Below are 20,366 nucleotides of genomic sequence, written 5' to 3' on the forward strand. Positions count from 1 at the left end.
GCTACATAGTAGAAAAAGACAGTTATTTCAAAAGGTTGCACAGGCACCAGATATATGCGTGTGTGTGTGTGTGTGTGTGTGTGCGCGCACGCGCACGCACATGCATGTGCACATATGGATAAATGTGAGCTGGTTAGGGGAGCAGGAGGAAGAAGAACGTTTGGGAAGCTGAAGTTTGGCAGTCGAGTAGCTTGTGTTTGATCTGGGCGCTTCTATTTGCTAGCTATGTGACCTTAGGTACATTATGTAATCTCTCTCTGCCATCTGTAAGATAGAGATAACCATAGTACTTACTCACGGGGTTGCTAAGGCTAAATGAGCACATGCACGCACAGTGTATACAGCAGTGCCCAGCATGAAGTAGGTGTTCAGCACGTATTAGCAATTATTATTGCTTCCTTCTCACCTCATTCAGAGCTGGATGTCGACAAATAACCCATTCTCCAAATCTGCCTCTTGCTCAAGCTCAGTGACTAAGGGGCAGCCACCTGGTGCTAACCACCTCCTACCCCCAGAGGCTCAGCTACAACACTTGGTCCACAAACCTCTGTCTAACCAAACCACTGCAGGCTCCTGCCTTGATTCATCCCCACCCACCCCAGGCTGCTCAGGTTGGGGAAGAGGTGCTATCGCACTGTGGGGTGCCCCCGCCCCACACTACCCTCCAGACATATGTCAGAGCCATCAGTTCACTCTGAGCTGGCTGGGAATGGAGGAGTGGGGTGGAGAGCATCTGTGGTGGAGCCCAGGCGCCCACCCTGTGGGACTGGGGAACAAAGAGCTTGTTAGGGGAGGGAGGCTGAGGGGATTCCAGCTCCTGGGGATTCATGCGTGGCATTCCAGAGTGGGTGGCAGCTGGCACTCACCCTGGGTACAGAAATGGCAGGGCCCCCTCAGAAGTCAGAGCCAGGTTGTGCCAAGGCCCCAGCGGCATTGTGGTTCTGCTGTTCTTGAACAGCTGTGCTGCCCCTTGGCATAGGGTTTGAGAACTGGGGCAGGAGTGTGGGCTCAGCCAGGGCAAGAGGAGGGTTTAGGGAGTGGACGGACACACACACACACAGAGTCCATGAGGGTGCAGATGCCTGGCCTAGGCAGGAAGGAGGGGGAGCGTGGAGTGTGAATGTGTGTAGGTGTGTGTGAGTGGGGGAGATGGCTTTGTGGTTCTGTGAGTGTGCATGATAGCTGCGTGTTTACCTGTGTGTGCACCACTGTTTTGGTGTGTCTCTGCATAAGTTTGTTGTCCGGGTGTGGGTAGGTTGTCGAGCTACTTCTGTCTTTGACTCTGCTTTAGCCTCTCAGCAACTCAGCAAAGAGATTTTCCTTTTTGGGAGGGTGGGAAAATATAGCTCATCAGGGCAGTATGGGCCAATGCTTTATAAACACACACAGATCACAGGACATTCCCGTGTGTGATCCTTAGCTCCCCACAAAGCTGGGGTTTATACACATTTAGAAGAAAGAGAGCTGAGTGCTGTGTGTGTGTGTTTGTGTCATTTCTATATGTCTTACCATCTGCTGATTATGTGTGCTTGTTTATTTGATGTGTTTGTCACTCTGTCTCCATGGCAGTATCTGTGTCTATAGTTGGGTATGTACCTAAGTGTGCTAGGTTTATGTTTAGCTTTGTTTCTAGTGATGTTTGCCTTTAAGAAGTAATGTAACAGAGTTAGAAGCAGAGGTTCCATGGTTAGACAATCCTAGGTTCAAATCCTGGTTTGGACAGTAACCAATCCATTTACCTTGGGCAAGTTCCTTAACTTCTCTATGTTTCAGTTTTCTCACAGGGATAATTATAGCACTAATTTCACATGGTTCTGGTGAGGATTAAATAAGAACATGTTGCACACCTGGCACAGGTCGGAATACAATAATGGTCCTGTTTTTGAACATGCTTCCTTCTGAGAGCCATGTCCCCTTGGTTGTGACTGGAGCATGTGATATCTCAGCCAGATTATAAACTGCTTTGGGGAAGAGCATGAGTCTTAATTATCTTTAATGGCACTTATGACACCTCAGTGCCACCTTGGTGCCTTGTACCTATGTCATCTGGAGGTGAAACGAATTAAACAACTGTGTGAAACAGGACTGGTGTCTGATGCACGCCCACACCTGGTAGTGCATGGTGGGCCGGTGGGAAGCTGGCGATGGCATAGTGACACCACGGCACAGCCAGGCACAGGGGCCTCACGGTCACTACTGCGTACCCCACCCATGTGTCTCTGCAGTCCCAGGCTTCTTCCTCCTTCATGTCTCAATCTGGCCTTGACACTCCTAGAAAGGCCTCCTTTCTGCTCCTTTCTCTGCTCATCCACCGTGGGGCACCAGCTGGGGTGCTGGTAGGCCTGTATGTTTTTAATGGGTGTGATGAGTGGTTACAGGAGTGCTCTCCAATCTGCACAATGTATTCTTCTTTGCAGCATGTGCGTGTGTTTGTGCATCGCTTTGTGGGCGTGTGTGTCTGCGAGACATCTTTCTGCGTGAAGCCCTTCTCCGTCACAGTGGGGACATGTGTCTGTATGTGTGACAGCGCCTCGTGCCTGGGGTTTGTTCTCCTTCCCGGCTTTCCCGGTTACATAAGCTGCTGTGGGGTGAGTCAGGCTTGGCCTGTGGCTCCCCCAGCTGGCCGCCTCTGGAACCCACAGTCTGGGGAGGGGCCTGTGGAAGAAGCTGCGTCTTCCTGTTCTGCTTGAGCCTTCTCTCCTCTGGAGACACCAGACCAGTCCTCAACACCTCCCTGCCCCAGCTCCTTCCTCCCGCCCCAAGCCATGGATCAGGTTCCTGAAGATCCCTCTCATGACGCTCACACTGCAGGTTGGTTATTACTTGTGTTTGATATGTCTCCCTAGCACACATGGCTATTTTCCCTAAGGGCAGGGGACCATGTCAGCCTTGTTTACCAGGCTCTCCAGTGCCCAGCACAAGGCTGGCCCAATCAGTATTTGTTGAATGAATGAGTTTACCAGTTTACCATGGAGAGGCTTGGGAGGAGGGACAGTGGGGCACAGGAAGATTTTCGGCTTTGGGGACAGACAGGCCCGGACTTAAGTCACATCTTGGCCACTTCAAAGCTGTGTGGCCTTAGACAAGATACTTAATCCCCTGAATCTCAGGTTTCTCTTTTATTAAATGATACCACCTTGCAAAATATGCTGTAAAGACTAGAACTAATATCCAAAAGGGCTTTATTGTGTAAGCATTTCATAAATGGCATCTATTATTATGACGATGATTGGTAACATCTTTCATCTCTCAAACAACAGGAAGACATTGAATCCACTCAACTCCTAAATAAAGGGAGAGTGGTTTTCCTCCAGTATGACTTCCAGTTTTCACATAGTGCAATATGCCTATGGATGGATTTAGATGAAATGGGACTGGAGAAACCAGGCTGCAGATATGTCCAAGTGGGAGTAAACAGGCACCTGCTTTCCTATTCCTGGGCCAGTCCTGGCAGTACTGGGAGACGAGGGCTGGACCCCTGATCTGCCTTCAGGTCCGCAAACATTCTGCCTTAGAGTTTCTCTGGGTTCCTGAAAGTGGCTTCAACTGGCAACTCCATAAGCACTTCCTCTGAGTCAGACACTGTGCCACGCTCTGGGAATAGAAAGTCAAGGAAGGTCTGGTCTGGCCTGTGCCACTTCCTCTCTCTGGGCCTTGGTTTCCTCCTCTGTAAAGGGGGGTAGAAAGTGAGTGGGAGAGTGGGAGGATGAGAGGGGACAGGTAGGGGGTTGGAGCGTGAAGGGTGCCAGGTGAGTTCTGGGGTCACCTCCCACTGATGACCACTTTAAATTGTTTTTGGTTTTTTTTTTAGATGAAGTCTCACTATGTTGCCCAGGCTGGTCTTGATCTCCTGGCCTCAAGCAATCTTTCCATCTTGGCCTCCCAGAGTCTTGAGATTACAGATGTGAGCACCTGGCCTGATGGCCACTTTGATAGCCTTGGCTTTGCAGACCTCCTGTTCCTTCTTCCGGTTCTGGCCTCATCCTTCCTGCCCCTCCCCACTCCCCACCTCCCCCATAGCTGGGGAGGAGACAGAGCCCCAGCAAGGATGCCTCGTGCGTTCTCCCACCCATCTCAGAACAGAGCAATGTCTATCTCTCCTCACTGGACATAGAAACTCCTTCACTTAAACTTCAGGTCTAAACTAAACCTCTTAGGAAGCAGTTCAAATAATAATTCAAAACTGAAAACAAAACAAATCCCCCCTTACCTCCTAACTTGTGTTAGTTACCCTGTGCCAAACACCTTATGTACATTATCTCAATTAATCATCACAATAACCCTTTATGTGGAAGTTGCCAACCTCAGTTCAATTGGCAGAGGAGAAAACTGAAGTTGAAGTTGGTTAAACAACCAGACCAGGATCACCCAACCAGGAAGTGACGGCGCTAGGACGGCCCACCCTCCTCGCTCATTTTCCTTTGGTATTGCCCTCTGAGGGGGACACAAACAGGTCTCCAGTGACCTTCCGGAGCCCCGAAGCGTCCTTCAGCTCAAACCCCTCACGTTCGGGAACTCCGGCGTCCCGCCCACCGCCACTTCAGCAGGGTTTGAGCGAGGACTACAGGCTCAGAGCAAATAACTGGATTCTAAGTGCGTGGCCACAGTTACCTCCTCAACCCCAGGGCCCCTGCACCCACTGTCTGGGAAAGGTTGGCAGGTGCGGAGGTGGGCGGGGATTAGGAGGAGCTGAGGCGCCACCAGCCCTCGGGGGCCGGGGGATGGGGCGGAGCCAGGGCCGGGGGCGGGGCCGGGGCGGGGCCGGGGCCCAGTGCAGAGCCCCGGTTGGAGTCTGGCGGGGCGGGAACCCGCGCGGGGCGGGGCGGGAACCCGGGCGGGGATGGTCTCCGAGGCTGCAGAGGGCGGGAGGGAAAGCAACGGGAGGAGGGGAGGAGGGAGGGGACTTGGCAGCTCCCGCTCAGCTCCGCTCGGCGCACCCACGCCTCGCTGCCCCGCTTCCTGCCCCCCACCCGGGCATGCGCCCCCCGCGGCTCCGGCCCCCCAGAACCCGCGCCGACCCCCGGAGCCTCCCCAGAGCCGGCCGCGCAGGATGGGCGCCCTCGGGCCCACGCCGCTGCCGCCGCCGCTGCTGCTGCTGTTAATGCTGGGTAAGCCTGGCCCCGGTCCCGGTTCCGGCCCCACCGGGCAGGTGCCTGCCACCCGGCACCCAGACCGGCTCGCCTCCTCAGCATTTTGGGGCCCCTCACACCCCCCTTCACCAGCCTCCCCAGGCTCGCGCCCAGCTGCCCCTTGTGGCCACCTGCCGAGCCAGTCAAGAGAAGAGTGAGGGTGCCCAGCTTTAGGCCCCGGGCTAGGACCCACTGAGGTGCCGCCCCAGGCACTGCCAGGCCTCAGAGGCAGGCCTCACTTCTCAGCCGGCATACCCAAGTCCTGGGGTCGCTCTGCCAAATGCTGTGACTCCTTTCTGCCCCACACTCAGCTCCAGGACTGGCCTTGGGTGCCCGCCCTGCGTGGGCAGTGCCTGCCTGGCTTCATAATTGACCCAGAGTTGGCTGGAAGCCCAGGGGCCAGTTCTGCCCACGGTCTTTGAAGTAAATCTCTCCTAATTGCCCTCCCCATCATCGTAGTTTGGGGACAGTTCCCTCTCTCACTGCATCTCCACCCTCTGCTGGGTTCCTTTTTGCCCTTCTTCCCCTCTCCCAAATGCACTTGGCTCTACAGCCTCCCACCAGTTGTCACACCCCCTTAGTCCCAGCTTCCTTGCCTCAGGAGAAACCAGGTTCCATGGAGACTGATCCTGGGATCTCCAAACACCCTGTGTCTGTCATGGTGGGTGTTTATGGTGGGGTGTTCTGGGCCAACCTTGCCTGGGTGCATGGGGGTAGTGATAGCAGAATTGTTTTTGGCTTGAACTGGAGGGCTCCCTGTAGGAGGTGGCCTGGGGAAGAGTGTGGCATGGAGACAGTGACACTGCCTGTACACATGTTGAGAAGACTGAAGGCCTTGAAATGAGGGTGCATTGTGGGGGTTGGGGATGTTGGTAGTGACTTCAGAGCTGCTGTAGTCAAGGCAGAGGCCGATGGTAGCCCTAGCTGCCTATTTCCAGACCAGAGCTCCACAGTGGCACTAAGCAGTCTTCCCTTGCTGCGGTTCCTGGGCCCCATGAGGCTAGGATGAGTCCTCTTCTTGGGGCCCTGGGCAGGAGGCAGGAGGAGGTACAGAGAGGAAAGAGCTGTGGGGCCAGTTGCCTAGCACTTGGCTTGTTTTCCCCAGTGGGCAGCATGGAGCAGGGAGGAGCCCAGGGGAGGGGGGGAAAGTGCAGTTCACAGGAGTGAACCTGAGATCTAAGCACCTACCGTATTCGTTTCAAAGGTGAGGATAATGAAGTCACTTGCCCCAGAGAACACATTTAGTGAGTGTTGGGACTAGGATTTGAACCTAGATCTAACTCCAAAGCAGGCCTCTGCTCTCCCTTCCCTTCTGTTGCTAACATAGAGGAGGGGCTTGTCTGGGGAGAGAGAGCTTAGTGGCAGCTGATTTCCTAAGGCTGTGGGGGTGACTTTCCCATGGGGATCTCCGAACCTCAGCAGTTGTGGAGCCAGGAAGGTGGGAGGGGGCCCTTCAGAGCAGAGTCTGCCCTCAGGCAGCCAGGGAAGGTGTCAGCTGGGCAGTCTCCACCTGCATTCCCGATTATGAAACTGCCTGGGGCAGAGGCCTCCTGAGTCACACACTCACTCACTGTCAGAGCTGGGAGCTCTTCCTTCTCCAGTGTGGAAACTGAGGCCTGGGAGAGGAAGGGACTTAGTCCCAGGCCATACAGCTGGGGGTGGGAATGAGGGTGGGAGCCGACCTCCTAACTCCCAGCCTGTGCCCTAACCAACAGACCACGAGTTTTCCCGTGACTCAGCCAGAGGAAGAAGGAAGGGGCTAAGAGCCCAGCTGAGGGTGTCGAGTAGTTCAGAGGAGCCATTCTAGAGGAACTGGAGGGCAGAGTTTGACCACAGACTCCTGGGTATTTCCTCTAACTCCTACAGAAAGGCCAGGGATATTCCCTGGGAGGCCTGGCAGTGATACTCTGGCTGGTGAGGTCAGTCCCTTCAGGCCTGGCCTTGGAGTTTCCCTGTCTTCCTCCCTGGTTTTGTCCCTCTGCAGGGGTTTGCGGGAGCCATCCAGGAATAGCAGGATCTTGGCCAAGACATTGTACTTCTCCTGCCTTACCTTTCTCACCTGTAAAATGGGGGGAGGGTCCATGGAAGGAGAGAAGGGAGAAGCCTAGCCCTCCAGGGCTGCCAGGAGTATCTGCTGGGGTAGGGTGAGGCAGAGAGGTTTGGCCCCTGAGCCAAGATGAGAAGGGACAGCTGGGGGTTCAGTGCATCCCCACAGAAAGGGAGCCATACGTAAATCACTGCACTGCGTATGCAAATGAAGGTTTTGTTAGGGAGTTGGGGAGTGTGGTGCGGCAGCTGGGCTAGCCTAGCCTAGCCAAGAAGGTTGGCAGGCACTGGGGGAGGGGATCTTCTGCCCCCAGGCCAGGGCAGTGCCTGGATCTTTCCCCAGAAGCCCCAGCTGCCTCGGCAGCCCTGAGGGGTGGGAGAAGGAGTGAGCTCATGGCACAGCTGCAGGGGGGGAGGGCATTGTGTGGTGAGGACTGACTGGGTCTGTGCCCCGTCCAGCTTGGGCCACTGGCTCCATTGTCTGGCCCAGGTGACACAGCTGAGCCAACCAGCCTTTCTGAGCAAAATTTTGCCAGCTCCCCTCAAGCAAAGGAGGGGACATGTAGTCTCAGACTCCCCTAGCCATCAGGCTCCCCTGACCAGGCCCTGAAGAAGGAATGGCAGACATGGAGGTGGGCAAAGAGGTGAGGCCAGAGCAAGGACCACCTGGAACCAAGGACTGGTTAGGTCAGGAATCAGATGCACTCCTCTTGGCCCACAGGGGTCTGCTTCTGAGGGGTCAGAAGTGAGATGCAGCTGGGTTCTGAGGCCAACCTAGGCCTAACCCACTTCCTTGAACCCCAGGTGTCTGATGACCCAGCATCCTTTCCTTGTTCTCAGAACAGGGTCCCAGCTGTACCAGGTTTCCTTTCCTTTCACAGGCAGGGGTCAAGAATGGTGCTGGTGGGGGTTAGGCATCTCCAACTCCTTCTGCCTTCCCTTACAGGATTCGGGGGCTGGGCCCGGGAGGTGCTGGTCCCCGAGGGGCCCTTGTACCGCGTGGCTGGCACAGCTGTCTCCATCTCCTGCAATGTGAGTGGCTACGAGGGCCCTGCCCAGCAGGACTTCGAGTGGTTCCTGTACAGGCCTGAGGCCCCAGAGGCTGCACTGGGCATTATCAGTACCAAGGATACCCAGTTCTCCTATGCTATCTTCGGGCCCCGAGTGGCGGCTGGTGAGGTGCAGGTGCAGCGCTTACAGGGTGATGCCGTGGTGCTCAAGATTGCCCGCCTGCAGGCCCAGGATGCTGGCGTTTACGAATGCTACACCCCCTCCACTGATGCCCGCTACCTGGGCAGCTACAGCGGCAAGGTGGAGCTGAGAGGTACTGGGCCCTGGGATGGGGCTGGGGCCACACCTACCCTCGAGATAAAAAGTCAGGGCCAGGAGGGACCTATGTAATTACCCCTCAGGTTTTGCAGCTGCAGAACTCGAAGCCCAAAGAGGTTGAATGACTTGTACAAAGTCACCCAACAAATCAGTGGCTGGTGTGGGACTCAAACCCAGACTCCTCATTCTAGTCCAGCGTTCTTATCATATCAAGCTACCTCCTGGGAGAAGGGGAAGTGTCCTCAAGGTGTCCAGTCTCCTCTCCATTCCTGATGGGGGGTGGAGAAGCCTGGTGGGTGGAATAGACTCTACTCCTGGAGAATACAGGACCTGGATCTGGGGGGGAGAGTAAAGGTAGGGTAGGAGTCAGACCATGTGACATTCTCCTTAAGTTTCTTTGTCTTCTGAAAAGGAAGACAGAGCTACTTTTCTGAGTATTTCAAACAGGGGTCAGTCTCAAACATCAGGGTGAGTAGGCAATGAACTTGTTCTGTGAAATTCAACAAGTATTTATTGAGCACCTATGGTGTGCCCAGCATTGCACTTGGCACCACTGAGTTCCAGAAGAAATGATACAGCACGCAATCTTTGCCCTCTAGGAGCTCACAGTCTATTTAGGGAAATGGGTTGTACACAGGAAGCGGTAACAAGGGCTGCCAGCTCCCAGCCCTCCCTCACTCCAGCCGTCCTCTCCAGTTCTTCCAGATGTGCTGCAGGTGTCTGCTGCCCCCCCAGGGCCCCGAGGCCGCCAGGCCCCAACCTCGCCCCCACGCCTGACGGTGCACGAGGGCCAGGAGCTGGCTCTGGGCTGCCTGGCACGGACAAGCACACAGAAACACACACACCTGGCAGTGTCCTTTGGGCGAGCTGTGCCTGAGGCGCCAGTGGGGCGAGCGACTCTGCAGGAGGTGGTGGGACTCCGGTCTGATTTGGCCGTGGAGGCCGGAGCGCCCTACGCTGAGCGGCTGGCTGCAGGGGAGCTGCGGCTGGGCAAGGAAGGGACTGATAGGTACCGCATGGTGGTCGGGGGTGCCCAGGCGGGGGACGCAGGCACCTACCATTGCACTGCCACCGAGTGGATTCAGGATCCTGATGGCAGCTGGGCCCAGATCGCAGAGAAAAGGGCTGTCCTGGCCCACGTGGACGTGCAGACGCTGTGTGAGTGCCACAGATCCCACTGTGGGAGCTGGGAGGGATGGTATCTTGATGGGCATCATGGCCACTGGGGGCAAGAGATGGCCATCGTCTGACTCTGGGGAACTGGTTTTCCACAGAGTGAGCAGCCCCGTTAGCATTGCTTTCCTCTCTACCCATGACGGGTATTCTCTGATCAGAAATTGGGTGTGAAGATTGGAGGGCTGTGGCTGAGGGGTGGGATTCAGGCCCCTGGGTGGGAGACAGTCATACCCCATGAGGGCAGACAGGAGGCCTTGTTGCTGCCGTCAAGGAAGGAATAGCAAGTTGGGGAATCAGGCACTCCAGGCCCCCTCCTACCCCCCTGACACCCCTCCCCCACTCCTGTGTTGCAGCCAGCCAGCTGGCAGTGGCAGTGGGGCCTGGTGAACGTCGGATCGGCCCAGGGGAACCCCTGGAACTGCTGTGCAATGTGTCAGGGGCACTGCCCCCACCAGGCCGTCATGCTGCGTACTCTGTGGGTTGGGAGATGGCACCTGCGGGGGCACCTGGGCCTGGCCGCCTGGTAGCCCAGTTGGACACAGAGGGTGTGGGCAGCCTGGGCCCTGGCTATGAGGGCCGGCACATTGCCATGGAGAAGGTGGCGTCCAGAACCTACCGGCTGCGGCTGGAGGCTGCAAGGCCTGGTGACGCAGGCACCTACCGCTGCCTCGCCAAAGCCTATGTTCGAGGGTCTGGGACCCGGCTTCGTGAAGCAGCCAGTGCCCGCTCCCGACCTCTCCCCGTGCACGTGCGGGAGGAAGGTGAGTGGGGATTGGGGCTGTAGAACCCTTTTCCTTCTGTTTCCATGGCCCCCTCTCCTGCATCAGTTGCCTCCGTACCTCAGTCCCATACTCCTCAGACTACCAAGACTGTGGGAAACACCCTGAGTTTGCTGGGCATTGCTTGGACAGTAGCCCTAACCCCATGTCCCCTGACCCTTCACCCTCTGACCCCATGTCCTCTGTTCTGCAGGTGTGGTGCTGGAGGCTGTGGCATGGCTAGCAGGAGGCACTGTGTACCGGGGGGAGACTGCTTCCCTGTTGTGCAACATCTCTGTGCGCGGTGGCCCCCCAGGGCTGCGGCTGGCTGCCAGCTGGTGGGTGGAACGACCTGAGGACGGGGAGCTGAGCTTAACCCCTGCCCAGCTGGTGGGTGGCGTGGGCCAGGATGGCGTAGCAGAGCTGGGGGTCCGGCCCGGAGGAGGCCCTGTCAGCGTGGAGCTGGTGGGGCCCCGAAGCCATCGGTTGAGACTACACAGCTTGGGGCCCGAGGACGAAGGTGTGTACCACTGCGCTCCCAGCGCCTGGGTGCAGCATGCCGACTACAGCTGGTACCAGGCAGGCAGTGCCCGCTCGGGGCCTGTCACGGTCTACCCCTACACGCATGGTGAGTGCCCTGCTTCCTCTCAGCCCCCATGCCCTTGCTCTTCCCTTCCCATCATCTGACCCTCCTGCTACCATCCTCTTTCTCCTCCCCCTCACATCACATGAAAAGTCTGGAAAATCCAGCTTTCAGCCTGTCTGCACAGGTCTTCCATGGCCGATGCAGTGGGACAGGCAGTGGGCAGGGAAGGGGTGTCTGTGAGTGGAGGAGGCGGGTCCAGAGACCTTGAAGGGGAAAGTACTGGAGACAAGTGTGACGGAGTGGAGGATGATGGCACCTCCTGAACACAGCCGTCTTCTCTCACCCAGCCCTGGACACCCTACTCGTGCCCCTGCTGGTGGGTGCAGCGGTGGCCCTAGTCACTGGTGCCACCGTCCTTGGCACCATCACCTGCTGCTTCATGAGGAGGCTGCGAAAACGGTGATCCTCACTCCCCAGGTGAGGGAAAAGAAACCCCAACCCTGTCTTCCTCAGGCTTCCCACCCCCAAGTCCTGAGCTGAGCTGCTCCCTTCTGGGCCCAGCTAGAGGAGGAGCAGCCAGCTCAGTTCCACAGGGGCCTGTTAGCAGGCGAGGGCCAAGAAGGAGCCTCACACAGGGCACTCTGCCCTTAGCCCACACCACGCTCTCTCTCCAGTTCTTGCAGGTGTCGACTGTCTTCAGCCTAGCTCCAAGCTCTCCTCTGGTTGCCTGGATACCCCCTCCCTCTGTCCAACTTCCTTTAATTTATTTGACCTCCCTCCACCCAGAGTGGGAGGCATGGCCCCCATTCCCCACTCCTTCCCTCCCACACCCCTCCTGCATACCCATCCAACAGGGAGGCCATTCCCTGTCCTGGAATTAGTTTTTCTAAAATGTGAATAAACTTGTTTTATAAAATCCAGGCCTGGCTATATCTTCCCCTGCCGTGAGGCTGTAAAAGGCTGGGGGTGTGTAGCTGGGAGGCTATTGGGCATTGACAACCTATTCTGGACAACCCAGGTCTCTCTTCCCACCACAAATACCATCTGGCCTCCGTGGACCATGCCACCCAGCCCAGAGGGGACACCTGGGTTCCATCTGCTGCCTGAACTGTCAGTGCTGAGCTAGCTCTGGACTGGACTCCTACTTGGAGATGGGGACAGAGAAAGGGAGGGTGGGTTCCAGCTGAGCTTGGCAGCCCCCTTCCTCAGCCCCCTCCTATGTTACAGGGCAGGGGCTTCCAGGGACAGGGCCCTTTCCAAGCTTCAAGGCTCCATCCCACTCTGCCTGACTCATTCTCCTGTTCGGGCTGTCTTGGACCTGACTCTTCCCAACAGGCCCTTGGGCCGCAATCTTTTTCCTTCTGACCTTAATTATTCTGTCTGACAGCAGCAGAATAGAAGCCCCAGAACCCAGCCACCTGGAGCCTGGGTGGCAGGGACTACATCAGTCAGGGCAGGGCCTCTGGGTACACAGAGTCCTGCACCTGCATACACCCACCCCCAGAGCCTCCCCTCCCCTCTCCCCCCTGCCAACTTCCCCCCTCCTCCAGCACCCCAGGGGCTCCCTGAATTTCTTTGCCTAAGGATTCTCTGATCCTGAAATTCTTAGCTGCACTGCACCTTAAGAGGCATCCAGTCTACCTTTTCCAATTCAGTTATTTAAACATTTATTGAGCATTACTAGTTTGCTAAGTGTAATTTTTACAGATGAGGAAACTGAGGCCCAGAAAAGTGATGTGACTTGTCCAGAGTCATAGAACTAATTAGCAACAGTCTGTGTCAGGACTAGAACCCAGGTCTCCTGACTTTGCACTGTACAGTGGTGCCCTGAGTGGTGACAGTGGTGAAGAGAGGTGTGGCAAGGTCTCAGTGACTTGCAGGGGCAGGAGGGGCCTGCTGCAGCCTCAGTTCCTCTGCCTGTTCAATTGCAGTGTGATAACTACCATGCGAGTGTGTGCGGATGCCACGCAGCCCGCCCTCTCTTGTCCAGACTCCACCTGTTTCACTGAGTGAAACCCAAATGTGTCTCCATTCCCCAACCCAACATCTGCTCTTGGGAACCAGCCAATGCCAGGGTTCAAGGACCTCATCTTTGACTAAGGGTGACCCAGGTGGTCCTGTGACTTGGGGCAAAGACGTCCACGCCTAGGCTGAAGGGCAGGGACTGGGGCGTGGGTCCTCTCTGAGTGGACCCAAGCTGGGATGGGCTCCCTCCATGGCCCCCTTTCCTGCTTCCAGGAGGTGCATTGCCCCACGGGACCCCGGCTGCCCAGCCTGGAACAGAGCAGACTGGGGTGCTTCCCCCAAGGGGGTTGAACTTTTGTTAAAGGACAGGAGTGGGGTGTGGCCAGGACCGAGGGAGGAGGTCCTTGCTGGGGCAGGGCTGCCGTGGGCCTGGGGCCCCCCATTAGAGGTCGTGTTTGCCTGGCCTACGCTTTCTCCAGGAGGCCAGCCTCAGGTCCCCTCAGCCCTCTGCCCCTCTCAACTTGTCACTGCTCTCCCTCACCATCCAGGGGGCTGCTGCTGGTGGCTGGATTGAGACCAGGAAAGGGGTGGCAGTGGGATGGGAATATGTGTCTCTAGGGGCCCCGTCCCAGCTGGGCTGACAGCTGGCCATACACACATCCAGCAGTTTGGACTCCTCTCACATCTCCTCCCACATTCAATCCTGCCTCTCCATCCTACAAGGGAGTCTACCCTTTGCCACTGAAGCCCTTCCTACCCCAGCACCCCACTACCTCCATAGGAATCCCTTTGAGTTCCAACTGCTCCCTCCTGCCCCTCTGGCCCACTCTTCTTCCCAGACGCCACTTCTGCTGTCACTGCCCCCTTTCCACTGACAGTTGAGTTCCTGGGCCCAAAGTTAAACTCTTCAGCCTGGGCTTCTGGTCCCCTTTCCCACACACGATACTCCACCCTTTACATGCTCTGTCCCAGAGGGTCCTCAGCTTCTCAGCCACTCCCCAGCTTGTATGCCCATCTCCTTTGACCACCAAGGCTTTGCTCAGAGCAACGGTTCTCAGAGTGTGGTCCCTAGTCCAGCAGCGGCAGAATGACCTGGGAACTTGTTAGAAATGCAAATTTTTGGTCTCCACTCCAGACCTATTGGGCAGAAACCCTGGGAGTGAGGCCCAGAAATCCGTTTTTTAACAAGCCCTCCAGGTATATGTCTTCTAACTGCTGGCTTCCATCATCCCCTACGCCTTATTCAAGCCCTAGCTTTCAGATTACCCAAACCCTCCCACCCTCTGCTCCAAGAGATTGTGCAGGATCTCATTTTGAACCACATCTCATTTTGAATCCACATGTGGATTCCTCTGTTTTCTCAGGTGCCCTATATTCCCAGGATAGGAACCAGGTCTTTGAATGTCCACTGCATGTGGCATCCAGTCAATGATTTAAATGACTCCTCCCCACTGTGACCCAGGAACAAACTCTGCTTTCCCAGGGCCCCCCTGTGTCCTGGCTCTAGTGAACCCACTTTCTAGATCTCTCCCCTGGCCCTTCTTCCTCCTCAGAATCTCTCTCTCTATTCCTGCCTCTGCATTGGTACCTATAATCTCTCTCCACTGTTGGAAAATAGCCACCCCTGATCTCCTGTTCCAGGGACCCCGCTCCAGCATCTCCCACCACGGCCTGCTTCCCTACACCCACCCATGGACTAAGGTCCGCCTTGCAGCCCTTCACCCTCCTGTGCAGCCTGTCACAATGGTAGGGGTGGAGCTGGGAGGGCACCTCCTCATCTGTGCCACTTCTGTCCAGATATGTCTCCTCTGGCTCAGCTTGGGCCACCGTGTCCAGTTAGACAGGTGTGCCTTACCCAGGGAGGCTGGCTGAAGAGGCTAGTGGGTTCTGCAATCCATCCCACACTCTGTTCCCCAAGCCATGAACCCTGGTTTGAGGCGGCATCTGTCCGGAGGAAAAGGTTGCCTTCTAAGATTTGCACCAAGGTGCTCTATGGGTTAGCAGCGGTCCTGAGTGTACTAACCATCATCAGCCCATTTACCCATCCCATCAGCTGTCTTTACCTGCCACCACCTTCTCCTCCAGCCCCCATAAGTCCATCCTTCTGTCCATCCATCCACCCATGAACAGATGTGAAGGTCAAACACAGACAGACTTGTACGTTCACCCATCCCCACCCTCCATTTTCCTGAAATCAGGACCCATCCCTTCCATAGTGGATCCTAGACTCAAGGTTCTGAAGGGGACTCTCTAACTTTGGCACATTTCCGGGGACCTTGCCTGCCTCCTCCTCCTCCACCTTTGATATCCAGCTCCCACGTACCTGTGTCTGGCCCCCGGTCTGCCACAGGGATCTGGAGGAAACTGGTCACACCTTGGACTCACTCTCTGGGGGTGGCAGGCAGCCATTCTGCTCCTTGTCAGCCCCAGCTTCCCCACCGGCCCCCTCCCCTGCCCCTTCCTCTTCCACCTTCTCATCCAGCCGGCTGGGGATGGACCAGTAGAGATGGGCGTCGAGGCGGGCCGCAGCCTCTGCCAGCTCCCTGGCACTGCACGAGGGCGTGGGCACCTCAAAGGTCTCGTGGAAGCTGGCATAGTCCACCTCGTAGAAGCCGTCCTCCAGGGTCAGCACTGATGTGAAGCGGTGGCCCCACAGCACCTCGTCCACCAGGTAGGAGCTCCGAGCTTGGCATGTCATTCCTGGGGGGAGGGGCACAGTCAGGAAGCTCCCAGCCCCAGGCTTCCCTCTCCTGCCTCTCATTCCACAGCCCTGTTCCCAGCACCCTTCCCCATGCCTCCCCAAGGCCCCCCACCTCCCTCTGGTTTGGCCCATCTTCTCCCCCTCCCCAACTCCTGTGCTTGCTAACTCTCTCACCTCTTCTGTTTCCCACTCCTCTTAATTTCCAGCCCTACTTCCCCTGCCCCTCTCCTTTGCTGATGCCAACCAGAGAAACTGAACCTTGAAACTAACCTTAGGGATCATCTAGTCCAACTTCCCACTCCATACGAGGCTCCCCACTGGAACATTCCCAACAATGGACATCTAGCTTGTACTTGATTACCTCCCAGGAATGACAGCTCATCACCTCATAAAGAGCCCACTCCTGTGTGTGATGGCTCTAATAGTTGGATTGTCTTTATGCAGAGCTAAAATTTTCCTCCCCTCTGTTTCATTTCCCTCCCAGTTGACATGCCTGTGAGTGTCTGAAAACAGGAACCTCAGGTTCTCTCATGTCTTCTCTTTTTCACTGAACATCTCTGGCTCCCTCCGCCATTCCTCATTTGATCTGGCTTCCCCAAAATTTTACTTTCTTGAATGCAAGCCAGAATGGTCAAGGAAGACCCTGGAAGTATTTTGAGTGTGATAAATTCTCCAGTTGTGGTCTGATCTGTGCATTAGAGAAGGCTCACCATCTCTCCTGGCTATGATGTTTTAACTAATAGGGCCCGAGATTACATTACATAAACATTTTTGGAGGCTGCATCACATTACTACGACATCGGCCAACGAAAACCCCCAGTTCTTTTTTCACCAGAGCTCTTCCATGCTGTGCTTACATAAGTGATTTTTTAAAAGCCTAAATGTAGAATTTTATATTTATTCCTTTTAAATGTCATCTGGTTGGGTTTTGGCTCATTATTCTTGCTTTTCAAAAGCATTTTGAATCCTGACTCTCTTACCCAAAATATTACCATCCTTTCCAGCTTTATCTCTCTAGAAAAATCAGACATGCTTCCATCTCTATCTTCTCCACCCCACCCTCCTCAGTCCTCCTTGCCCTGGGCCTGTGTCCTGTTTTCCCTGTTGGGTCAGTGCACACCCCAGGGCAGGTCATTCTCCTCCTACCCCAGGGTCTCTCCCCCAACCCATGTCCATCTCAGAACAAGAGGGAAGAGAAGAGTGAACATTTGCTAACCAGAGACTGGCTCTCAACATTGAAAGCCTGGCCCTGAGACAACCTTGGGGACATTGGTATTCTTTGGTGAAGGCTGGAACAGCAGGTGTCCAGTGGGAGAGGGGAAGAAGAGGCATAAGGGACACCGGGAGAGAGGGGCTGAGAGGAAGAGAGGAAGGGGCTGGGAGGGAAAAGAGGGCCAGACAAGAACTTCCCTGGAAGAAAGGGGCCTGCCTGAGATACTGGCAAAAAAGGAGTGAAAGCTGGAGAGAGGAAGGGAAGGGAATGGAGTGTGTGGGGGAAGGGGAAATAGCTTGGGGGAGCCCAGTTGGGGTGAAGGAGGAGTGGGAAACATTTAGGGGTGGTTGGGGTGGGAGTGTGAAGCAGAGGCTCAGCGTGAAGGGCGGGGAAAGGACCTGAAGGCGTCAGCTTGCAGGAGAAAACAGCAGGGAGCATCAGAGGCAGGAACTGCAGCGCCCCCTAGTGGGCCTTTGGTTCTCCACCTGCAGTTTCTCTATCCTCATCCAACTTCTAGATCTCAAGTCCCGAGAGATCTCATTTGCAGCTCCTATGCTGGTCTTTTCCTACCTATTCCAAACCCTTCACTGTGTCTGAGTTGGAGGTTCTGACATCACAGGTGATTTTCCAGTTCCCTATTTCCCTTGTCAGTGGATATTGAGAGTCTTTTGAGGAATGGGGAAACTGAGGCAGAAGTGAGCCCAGGTACTAACCTCTCCTTAATGTTCAGCCTAGGAATAACTCAGGCCATGGAAAACCTTCACCATCAAATTCCAGGAACCTTAATCTCTGCGCAATGAGAAAAATCCTGACCTAACCCCTTCACTAAATGCTGAAGCCAGACTACCTGTGTCCAATCCAGGCATGGCTACTTATTGGCTTAGGACAGTGGACAATACACTTAACATTTCTTTAGGGGCAATCTCTTAAAAATGAGCATAACGACAAGAAGTTACCTTCAGAGGATTGTTGTTAGGATTAAATGCACTCAGAGCTGTAAAGTGCTTTGGAACTATGCACTACACAGCTATCATTACCACTCTTCCTATTCCAAGTGACACATAAACTCTCAGCCCAGGGCCCCCAGCCAGTGCCATTTAAGAGAATTCCTCCAAGCTTTCTCTTGGCCCTCCGCAGAGTCACTCGGTTCATCCCCACACCCCCAGCCTCCACCCAGGTCCCCCTCACGTCACCTCTCAGCCTCCACCAGCCTTTCCATCCACCCTCCCTTCCCCTGGCCCTTCTTCTTTCCCCTGTCTTCCTCTGCCCTGCCCACCCCCTGCTAACCCCGCTCCCCTCTTCTGCCCGCCCGCACCAGTGGCTTCCACCATGCCCTCGAGGATGACGACGATCTCGAAGTCGTCCCTCTCCAAGGCGCGGCGTGATGCTTCCCAGAAGGGGCTGGCGGCGTCTATCTCGTGGCTGATGACGAGTGGCGAGACGAGGAATAGGCGGTCATCGCCCGTGTCGAAGCCCACGCTGAGGTCGGTCTGGTGCAGCGGGATGAACTCGCCCTCGAGCGTCTGGCGCGAGCGGATGAGCTTGGCGCGGATGGAGGCCTCGACGATGTGCGACGAGCGCAGGTCGCCCACGCGGAACATGAGGCAGAGGCGCCCGTCGCGTAGCGACACCACCGCGTGCGAGGAGAAGACGAGCGTGGCGGCGCGCTTGTTGGGCTGCGAGATCTTGACGAACATGCAGCCCACCATGAAGGCGTTCACCATGGAGCCCAGGATGGCCTGCAGCAGCAGCAGCACGATGCCCTCGGGGCACTGGTCGGTGATGACGCGGTGCCCGTAGCCGATGGTGGTCTCCGTCTCGATGGAGAAGAGGAAGGCGGCCACGAAGCCGTTGAGGTTGTTGACGCACGGCGTCCACGCGGTGTCCTCCAGGTGCTCCAGGTCGCCGCGGCCGTAGGCGATCAGCCACCAGATGGCGCCGAAGAAGAGCCAGGTGAGCGCGTAGGCGAGCACGAAGAAGAGCAGGCTGAGGCGCCACTGCAGGTCCACGAGCGTGGTGAACAGGTCGGTCAGGTAGCGGTACGTCTCGCGCACGTTGCCATGCTGCACGTTGCACCGGCCATCCTTCTCCACGTAGCGCTGGCGGCCGCGGCGGCGCGGCGGCTCCTCGGGCACGGGAGAGAAGGCGGCGTTCTCCTGCGCCATGGCGGCGGCGGCGGCGGCGGCGGCGGCGGCGGCGTCAGTGCGAGCGCTGCGGACACCCGCAGAGCGCTGGGGGCCCGGGCAGCCGCCGCCCGCGGCCCCTCGCTGGGCACCTCGGTGGCGCGGGGGGTCCTGGAGGGGCTTAATAAAGATTTTCCTAGTTAATGGACCCGCGGGAGAGGGGGACACGGGAGACATCAGGGCCAGCGCCGGGTGCCCGGTGGCCCTGGGCGAGTCCCTTTGTGTCTTTCAGCCTCCATTTCTGCATCAGTAGAATGGGAACAATACATACAGCCCTAGCTGCTCCCCAACGCTCAAAAAGTTGTGAGGATCAAATGGGATAATGTAAGTGAACTGAATGGCACTATGCAAGTTTGAGAATGATGTCCAGGGGAAGGAGGTACCAGAGATCTTGGTGCCACCACCTCTAGCTGGGGTGTGCAGCACCTCACAGGCATTCCGGGGCAGAAGACTCAGGCCGGGAGTTAGTTTCATGAAATCATTAGACTGGGGGCTCTTTGGGGCAGGCGGTTAATTCTCTTCTGCTGTGTGGAGCCCTCCCTGCCTTAGGGACTTCTGCCCTCCTTTCCCTGGCTGGTGTCAGTGCAGCCCCTGTGACTGTTCCCCACAGTGCAACCTGCAGGTTTAACCAGACTCTTTGGAAGTTCACCCCAAGATTGACCCACAGAAATTCTTTCCCATTCTTCCCGTCCCTGGATCTCACTCACTCTACACCCTCCCACATCTTCCTCCCCTCAACAAGCTGACAAAGGAGAGAGATGGGAAGCTGTGGAAAGCTCGGGCTGAAGGTTAGAAAAGTCCCCCTGGAAATCTTGAGTCCTAACCATGATCACTGCTGCCCTTGTGTCAACCCATTTCCCCTGAGGAGAGAACCTGAAAATGGGGAGGGGGACTAGAGGATATGAGATCAGCAGAGACAGCTGGGGTAAAGGAAGCACAGAGTTTGTCAAGAGTTAGGTTTGTATCCTTCTAGTATCCTGTCCTTGAGAGACATGAGATCAGACCAAGTGAAGCACTAAGCACCCACATTTATTTCCCCACCCCTTCTAGTTTGTTTCCCCCAGCCTCCTACTTCTCATTGACTATCCTAACATCAACCCGCCCCTACCTGCCATATGCCCCAAAGCCCACATTCCAAGCAAAATGCACCTGATTTTGTTTTAAATTCTCCCTGAGGAGCTCCCGTGCTGCAATCTGCCTGGGGAGAGGTCCAGAACCCTTTATTAGGCACCCAGGGTCCCCTAGAATAAGGATTTGGGACTCTTCAACCTTCCTTTCTC

General features: G+C 56.1%; 2 protein-coding genes across 3 annotated transcripts; one reads left to right on the forward strand and one right to left on the reverse strand.

Moving 5' to 3' along the window:
- The first annotated feature begins 4,906 nt into the window (after positions 1-4,906).
- On the forward strand, positions 4,907-11,945 carry IGSF8 (immunoglobulin superfamily member 8). 2 transcript variants are annotated; one of them, XM_069480357.1, is made up of 7 exons: positions 4,907-5,108; positions 8,122-8,499; positions 9,201-9,662; positions 10,034-10,441; positions 10,653-11,066; positions 11,372-11,501; positions 11,676-11,945. In XM_069480357.1, the coding sequence occupies exons 1-6, from the start codon at positions 5,051-5,053 to the stop codon at positions 11,485-11,487; spliced, it is 1,836 nt and encodes a 611-aa protein (XP_069336458.1). In that variant the 5' UTR covers positions 4,907-5,050; the 3' UTR covers positions 11,488-11,501; positions 11,676-11,945. The 2 variants fall into 2 exon arrangements, with proteins under 2 accessions (XP_069336458.1, XP_069336459.1); XM_069480358.1 differs by having other exon boundaries at positions 4,915-5,108; positions 11,699-11,945.
- Positions 11,946-15,357: 3,412 nt separating this feature from the next.
- Positions 15,358-19,068, reverse strand: KCNJ9 (potassium inwardly rectifying channel subfamily J member 9). Its single transcript, XM_069478494.1, has 2 exons — positions 18,219-19,068; positions 15,358-15,689 (listed from the first exon to the last, which is right to left on the reverse strand). Exons 1-2 carry the CDS (start codon positions 19,066-19,068, stop codon positions 15,358-15,360), a joined length of 1,182 nt encoding a protein of 393 aa, XP_069334595.1.
- Between the last annotated feature and the right edge of the window lie 1,298 nt (positions 19,069-20,366).

The sequence above is a fragment of the Eulemur rufifrons genome, chromosome 8 (genome assembly GCF_041146395.1).
Source record: "Eulemur rufifrons isolate Redbay chromosome 8, OSU_ERuf_1, whole genome shotgun sequence".
Taxonomy (NCBI): domain Eukaryota; kingdom Metazoa; phylum Chordata; class Mammalia; order Primates; family Lemuridae; genus Eulemur; species Eulemur rufifrons.

Bases quoted from the DNA above. Each gene is read 5' to 3' on its own strand.
- IGSF8 (XM_069480357.1), top strand. From the start codon at position 5,051: ATGGGCGCCCTCGGGCCCACGCCGCTGCCGCCGCCGCTGCTGCTGCTG. The intron at 8,500-9,200 runs GTACTGGGCCCT...CGTCCTCTCCAG, and splicing joins CGGCAAGGTGGAGCTGAGAG to TTCTTCCAGATGTGCTGCAG. The intron at 9,663-10,033 runs GTGAGTGCCACA...CCTGTGTTGCAG, and splicing joins CGTGGACGTGCAGACGCTGT to CCAGCCAGCTGGCAGTGGCA.
- KCNJ9 (XM_069478494.1), bottom strand. From the start codon at position 19,068: ATGGCGCAGGAGAACGCCGCCTTCTCTCCCGTGCCCGAGGAGCCGCCG. The intron at 15,690-18,218 runs GTGCGGGCGGGC...CCCTCCCCCCAG, and splicing joins GGGCATGGTGGAAGCCACTG to GAATGACATGCCAAGCTCGG.